This window comes from Pocillopora damicornis, chromosome 8 (genome assembly GCF_964200805.1).
Source record: "Pocillopora damicornis chromosome 8, jaPocDami1.2, whole genome shotgun sequence".
NCBI classification, from domain to species: Eukaryota; Metazoa; Cnidaria; class Anthozoa; order Scleractinia; family Pocilloporidae; genus Pocillopora; species Pocillopora damicornis.
This window is the reverse complement of record NC_142677.1, coordinates 21671635-21679764: the sequence shown is the minus strand read 5'-3', so window position 1 is coordinate 21679764 and position 8130 is coordinate 21671635. Positions and strand designations below refer to the sequence as shown.

At 37.3% G+C, this 8130-nt stretch overlaps 1 protein-coding gene across 1 annotated transcript; it reads right to left on the bottom strand.

Moving 5' to 3' along the window:
- Window positions 1-38: 38 nt before the first annotated feature.
- Window positions 39-8126, bottom strand: LOC113668577 (uncharacterized). Its single transcript, XM_089213997.1, has 15 exons — window positions 7729-8126; window positions 6625-6763; window positions 6169-6351; window positions 5800-5958; window positions 5547-5642; window positions 5305-5422; window positions 4673-4857; window positions 4365-4493; window positions 3551-3616; window positions 2663-2772; window positions 2326-2389; window positions 1979-2060; window positions 1371-1482; window positions 746-806; window positions 39-402 (listed from the first exon to the last, which is right to left on the bottom strand). Exons 1-15 carry the CDS (start codon window positions 7770-7772, stop codon window positions 304-306), a joined length of 1647 nt encoding a protein of 548 aa, XP_089070123.1. The 5' UTR covers window positions 7773-8126; the 3' UTR covers window positions 39-303.
- Between the last annotated feature and the right edge of the window lie 4 nt (window positions 8127-8130).

Sequence of the window (8130 nt, the reverse complement as noted above, 5' to 3'; positions counted from 1 at the left end):
CAATTGGCGGTAGAGAGATACACACATTCGAAAAACAGTTTAAAATAAAATATTTTTTAATTCGTTCTCATTCGATACTTATTCATACAAGTCCATACATATGGAATATAGAACGGGTGAGGCTGGTGCCAAAAGGATCTTGGCATTCCATTCGGCAAAAACGATTCCAGTGTCCTGTCATTCAGATGCTCCATGAAGGTATATTGGACAGTTGGTGACAGAGTGTGTACATTTGTAAACCTACAGTCACAATTTCTGCTCTTTCATTCTGAGGTTGTCAATATCTCTGCTCTCCGAGACTAGTTACGACACAGCCTCTGTGTAATTCTGATTTTCATGGCTGTTCAAGTTTTTTTTTTTCGCTGTTGGGTTGACCCAAAACGCACTCAGACATTTGGCTTCCTACGGGAGAACATACAACATCAAATAGGTTATGAGGTTAGAATTACGCGTCATCAAACGTTTAAACCAGCGCAAGTTAAAAGCTCTTCACGTCAAAGTCAGTTTGCAGAATATGGCCTTCTTTTTTTTAAGTTTATTCCTACACGAGCGTGGAGCTAAAAGAGGCGCCGCAAAGGCTGTGCTATGCACGGAAAAGAAGCGATGAACGAGTAAAACCTTTTTTCTACAGGCTAGCAAGGCGATCGCCGACTCTATTTACTCGTTGTCGACCTTCTTAAGGTATCCAGTGATAGACCAGGTAAGTTCAATCAATGGAGATTATATTGTTTGAAAACACACTTACCTTGACGGTGCAGCGAGTGGAAAGCTGATCTAAAGTGAGCGGCGGTAGCTCCACTACCAAGCTTTGAAAATAAAAAATGAAAAAAAAAAAAAAGAAATAATGAAATGATAAAATTGCTTTACGTGGGACAATCTAAAATTAAACATTTCCACTCAGGACACTTTCAAAATTGTTGTTTCTGGAGGAGCATCAGTGAAGAGGTCAGTAATTAACCTGCCCAAAAACCCACCAAACAAAGCGAGTGAACTGATTATATTTAGGGTGAGTTTAGGGGATGATGGGTAACGAATGGTAGTTTTCAGCAATCACTTGAATCAAGTCGAGATTGACCTGTGCAAGGAACGTTTGGGATCAGTAACAAAATCAAATAATTGATGTTACCTGGGCTCTAATTCATAGGATGGTCTGTCTGTGCCTACACAGTAAGAACATCGTACAAGGCCTGGCTCACCAACGAATTCCGTTTAAGTTTTATGGAACTTCCAAACACGAAATCGAGCATAACTGACGTTCGAACTTTCTCAACGAGAATCTAATCTTTGTTCCGAGCAGCAATAAATGTTTCAGATTTCCTATTTCTTTGCATATAAACTTTGACCCATTGAAAACAAAATGCAAAACTTACTCTTGTTTAGGAGAGAGAGAACCTCTGGGTTCACTTCCGTCTGGATTATCACTTTCTGGACTCTTGGCTTTCCTGCTGGCTCTCTTACTGTTTCCGGATTTACACTTATCCCCTGAAAGAAAATCCAAAGAGAGTAACGAAAAGGAAGAAAAAGATGCAACTGGTTCGTAACTAAGATAAGAGAGATGGTCAGTTTTGAGCTCGGTAAAGAAATAGAGAAAGATGTTTTTTTCGTCTTGTCACCAGCGTGGGACAAAGAAAAATTTTGAGTACCCATAAAAAATCGAACCTCAGACCTTCTAATCTCTACAGGTCTGAGGTTTGATTCCTCATAGGGACTCAGAATTTTTTCTTTGTCCCACGCTGATGACAAGACAACAAAATATCTTTTTCTGGTTCGTAACTGTTTATCTTTTTTGGAGGGTAGATAAAAAATTGAAATAATCCGCCTAATACAAAGCGCTTTCAATGGTTATAGTTTCTTGAACCACACGACCTAGCGAATCTAATCTCGCTGACCGTGATGATGGTACACAAAAAAAACCAAAAAAAAAACTACCAAATCTCAGTCAAGCAATATGTTCTTCATTTCGTTAAGTCAGCTTTACCTTTGCCACTGGATATCCTTGCCGACTGTTTCGTTTCGGAGCTTGTTCTGGGTTTTACCTGAACACCAGCCAAGTCGTGAAACTTAAGTTTGAAAAAAAATAACAAATTGTTAGATACTGCAGCCAAAGTAACCACTAACATTTTTAATAGTTCTTTGAACAAACCAAATTTGGTTTGGCTTTATTTTGCTTCCGGCGTTCCATGATTGGTTGAGGAATTCGAGGGAACTGCTTAATCAATCGGAAAACATTACGTCAATTACCTTGACTGGTCCCCAGGCCTTGAGATTACATATGATGACATAAAAGTTTACAACGAAGTAAGAGGAAGGGGTAACTTTACTTACTTCATCGAGATTTGAAGTTCCAGAAAGGTTTTCAAAATTATAGTCTTCATTCTTGTCCATCAGTCTGGTAAAAATTAACAAATCATTTCATAAACGCAATCTACATCATCTATACATTATCCAACACACAGGTGATGAGATTACTCAAACTTAACAGGTGGAAGTGGTTATCTTGATCTAGTACCAAACTCTCGTAACTGATTTGCTAGAAAATTTGGAGCAGCCAGATAAGAGAATTAACAATGAGAACTTAGGAATTTAAAGGTTCATAAAAAGGATTTGATTTGAATACAACTTCACGGCTGAACGTTATCAAATTAAAGTGATTCGTGTTTACCTCTGAGTAGCAGCTCTGTTCGCCAAGGCATGTGAGAACATCGTGTTTAGCGTTCTTTTAAGACTATTTCTTGCCTGTAACCTTTTATAAACTTCTTCTTGCTTTCGTACCTGTTAAAAACGAGGAAAAATGTATAGGAACTAAACAATATTCTAACTTACAGAGCTTCTTGCTACATGTAATTCACCCTAAGACTTGTTAAAACATCCATGTTTGGCGCTACTGGTCTGTGTTCACCCTATTGGTGCAGTCCGAGATCGGCAAGATGCACGCCCTTGACCAAACGACACGAACTTGTCAAAAAACCGTTGTAAGTTAGCCAGGTTTTAGGAGCATTGTTCTTATGCAAAATAAAACAAATTCTGAAATAAAGAAATTGTATTTGGAAGTGGTACATTCACCAAGAGGCTCTTTGTCCAGTCGTTCCAGAGGAACTAAAATTAGGACCATTGTTTTGTCAGTATCTGAGCAACTGCGTACCTTCAGAAATGTGCCCTCCTTTACCTCAACAACAGTCAACTGGATTAAGTTAGGGGTAGGGTATGTGCCCAAACTACTGACACAGTTCCCATTTTTTCTGTGCCGTAGCAAACACAAAAAAAATAAAACAAAAATTAAGAGGACGAAAACCGACATGTGCGGCTAAGTCAATCGAACTCCTACGATGTATAGCTGTAGGGAATTTTACAGCACAACTTTTGTCGGCGGAGTTCGCAACTAAAATTAAGACGGACAAATGAATAGAAGGAGTAAATTTTTAAAGAAACTGTGGTGATGCGCCGGTGGGGATTATAACAAGATGATTTGGCTTTGTCAACTGAATTGACAGCGTAAATTGACTACCGTAGAGAGTTTGTTAGCTAATTCACGAACTGTGTCATTCTGTACCTCTTCGGGGTCCGGTTCTGGCTCACCAAACTCCAATCTGTAGGCTGCCAATGGAGGGAACTCAACCTGGAGAGGTAGTCGAAGATACACATGTTGAACATACGACAATATTCATGGCGGATTTTCCGTCGGTACTGTTTTAACTCGTGCATGAAATATTTAGCCGCACTAACAATTCTTTTGAGTATGAAAAGGAAAATGAAATGTTCAAGAAACACGACAGGAAAAAAGCAAAGATTAAACAATTGTATTTTCCAACCCAAATTTTACGCTGGTTTTCTCGTGGATCTGAGAAAACTAGCGTAAATGTTCCAATAGGCATAAACAGCTAGAAATTACTGAGCATGCTTACGGCCAATACAACAGGCAGTCCATACAAGAAACATAAAAAGATAATTTGGTTATGTACATTAACTGAGTTGATTACGGAAATTAGACACCGTCCAGAGTTTCTAAAACCGACGTTTCGAGCGTCAACACCTTCGTCAGTGCGAAGAGAAGGTCTAACGCTCAAAACGTTGGCTTCAGAAACTTTTTACGGTGGCCAATGTACATTTATCAATTCGATCGATAGATTATCTTATTACTAGTCTTGGTATGAGAAACTATGGCTAGGGGGGGAAGTAGGGAGGCCAGGGAGAAGAGGTCTTTTTCTCTACCAAAAGTCACGTTCTTGCATATACATAATGTGTTTTCCCATAACTTAATCTGCCCTTTCCTCCCTTAGCATGGTATGTACCACTCTCTCTGTTGACAGTTCATAAAAAAACTTACTTTATATCTACCTGAAAAGCAATCATTCCCTTCAACTTACCTTGGGGAATTTTTGTTCAATTGGTATTATTGTTGGGGTTGGAGTCTTCTTTGCTTTCTGTTTACCACTGGAAACATGTGCACTTGACTTCCTGCTTCCTCTAGTAACACCTGAGCAGGGAGTGGAGGGCTTGAAGTAAAAAGTTAGAAGAAAGTAAATCAATAAAGCAATTGGAAAAAGGGGCTCTTTGGGAATGTACAGTGTAACTGACCAGTTCTGTTTTGTTAGTACACAAGTTTGAAAATTACAGTTAGTTGAGAAACTGAGACTGAAAACTGTTAGTAAGATAATTCACTAATGGCACTTACAGTAAGTATTGTACGAATTCCATGAGTAGTACTCCTCCAAGTCGACACAGCAGTTGCACCTTTAAATTTTTTCTTACTTGTCTTCTTTGCCTGTTGAGATGATGCAATTTCTTCATCTTGAGTCAGCAATGCTATTTTGTTGTGTTCTTTGTGGTAGTTTCTTATCCTTTCCCACGAAAGTTGACCTGCAAAATAATGTATATTTAAAATCAAACGATCCTTTGAACACTAAAACATGTCAAGCTGTAGTATGGTTTTTATGCTCTAAACAATTGCATTCTAAATTACAGATTTAACCTTTTACAGACCCTAAGATCAGTATACATATTCTCCCTACTGTTCTCTATACATTTCCTCAAGTGCTGAAAAGGAGAATTTGTTTCACAATCAAGAGCTTATTAGTTTGGTGATCATTTTCTTCATTCTCATGACCTTAATGGATGAATCAGGGGTGATGAAGAAAGGAGAAATTAGATGTTGGTCACTCTTGGGGGTCAAAGGTTAAAAGTACATTTTATAGAATTCAAATTCCCTTATATACAGTAATGTGTAACAGTGGCATCTGAGAAATGTCTAGAAACTAAATAAGATTAACCATATTCATATGTGAGAACTTCATATCAAACATTTACCATCTTCAAGGACTTCTTCTAAATTTTCTGGTACAGTGATAAAGTCCCAGAATTCTTTGATTTCATGGTTCTTGTTTAGCAATCCTTCCTTCTTCATTTGATTTTCAAGACTGATCATCTGGAAAAAAACAAAAAACCAACGGCATGAAGAGTTTTGAAAATAGACTGACGTCTGTTACTCTCTGAGCTTATGCCCGCTCCATCACTTTGCTGTATTTGTAGTATTTGCTGGATTTACTTACTTTGTAAAAGTCTGTTTGTAAACCCTTATTGAATTGGACATCATTGATGACAATGGATCTTGGAAGCTTACGAACAACTTTATGCTGCATTTCTTCCTGTGGATAGAATTTGAATGCAGTTGAATTATACATACATATACTGTTTTTCGTGGAATTCCACAGTATCATAAACAATCTGGGTGGTAATGTAAAGTTAACATCATATGGAATTTGAACCACATGTAGTTAATCTTACATACATGTACAGCTGTACCTGTTGATGTTCTGCAGCTTTTATTTCTTCGTCATGTTTAAGCTTCCTTTGTTGTTGGCTTTTTCTTTGCTGATCCACTTTATCCTGCAACGCTTTTTTGTATTCTGCTTTGTAATAGTCACGTAATAACAGAAGACCTTGTACTAATTCATCATGCTCCTGAAAATGTAAAGGCAACTGTAATCACCACATATGCACATTTCTTGAAAGTCCCAATAACTTTATGAGCCAATACACAGTAATGTAATATAAATTAATGTAATTATTTTAATATTGATTATATTAATTATTTTATTTTTAATTATTTTAATTAATTAAAATTACAATATCAATTAATACAGTCAATGACAGTTTATTTCAAGCGATTACCTTTTCTTTCATCTTTCTGATATTTTCCTGCTCCTCCTCGTCCACTTCTTCTTCCTCTTCATCCTGCACTGTTTTCATACTCTGTTTAAGTTTTTGATTAGGTCCCTGAAGAATCATTCCATGGTGAGATGGCAGTTTCTTGAGCTTACTGGCTTTCCTTTTAATCTTCTTCTCTTCTTTCACCTTTAAATTACAATTTCCAAATGAGTGAAAATAACATTAACAGGTGACAAGCCCTTTGCATGCCTCATAGCACACTCCTGCCAAAATCGAACACCTCTGGTTTTCAAAGACTATATTTCCTCGAATAAGTGCCCATGCTCGAATAGGTGCCATTCTTCTTTTACATTTTTAGATCCTGTTTGTAAAATTTTTGTCAATAAATGACATAACTATATTTATTTCAGGGTCCAAAAGAAAAGAAAGAGATTTTAATTAATGCTTTAGTACATGTACCTCATCAACCTCTTCATCTTGTTCTGGTTCCCTATATTTTTCAGCATGAATTGACATTTGTCGATCAAGATGTTTTGATAAATCATCACTTGACATGTAGTCCACTATCATTGGTGGAAATGTAGACTGTAGATGTTTCCTTAAAAGAAAAAAAAGTTGCTAAATACATCTTTATACTGTAAATATACCAAAGAAATGTTGCAAAAATTATCAGTAGATTAGCAGAGAAACATCACCTATTTAACAAGCTGTTCAACTGAGCCATTTAAGGACAGACCTCTTGGCTCAATTGAGTGATTTTTTTCATTCTGATTTATACAGAGAATGTTACACACTCAGGTTAATCCTGTGACCCCTAAGAGTGATTGGTAGCTAATTTCTCCTTACAGTATAACTGCTGAAAAAACATTTAGGTCATTAGAATAAAGGAAATGATTGCCAACTAGTAAAGCTCTTGATAAGGGAACAAATTCTCCCTTTCAGCAACACTGGAAATGTGAAAATAACAGTATGGAGAACATTCATACTAATGTTAGGGTAAAAGGGTTAACATACTGGAATATCAGCTGAGTTATCCTAATGGAAAAGGTATGACTTCATGAACTTTCATCTTGATAATTATCGAGAAAGAATGTTCTGATTTGGATTTCTTGCCCCCTAACTGGGACTTACAACCTATCACCTCGAATGAGGACATCAAAAATTTTTATGTTCGAGGAAAAGGTTGGCTGGGAAATTTATCCGAAGTTGTCAAAAAGCCTTGTTAAGTGATGGTTTCAACCCTGTGGTAACATTTTGTCGCGTAACCTGATCGTTCGGTTGAGAGTAGCCGTGAGGTAAGGACGACTGTTGTCGGTAGAAGTGACTGACGTTTCGACAACCCTGGGAGAGGTCATCATCAGAGTCGATGATGATTCCACTCAAGTTACCAAAATGTCACTCACGAAGTTGGACAACAGTTCTTCTCAGGACCACTCTCACCCGGACGATCAGGCTACACCATCAGTAATTAAAGCCCTTGGACAGAATGACAAATCAATGCAATTTCTAAGTGTTTTCTGCACTCACCGTTAATTAATGACATTGGATTATTAATTTCCTTACCTGGTTGGGTTTCTGGATAACGTTTGAGTCTTGTTACTGTCCATGGTTTTATTATTACAGTAGAAATCTTCTTTCAACAAACTTCGGGATAGATTTGAACTACTCGGTTTCTTCACGACGTCCTAAAAACTGGGTCGTGATTGTTTGCTGAACACATTTTTTGTTGAAAATAATATTCATTCGATTTCTCAATCGTTCAGAATATCGAAGTAAGATCAGCTAGGAAATGTGCAGTTCACTGTTGATTTGCCTCCATGTTGTTTATAGGAACCAGGTGAGTTTCTAAGAACGATTAATAAACTAACAATGCCTCTGATTGGTCAAAATGTGGAATCACCTGAAAATGACCAATCAGAGGAGGTTTCATGTTGTTGACAAAGAGCCCGCGAGACTTAGGTACCT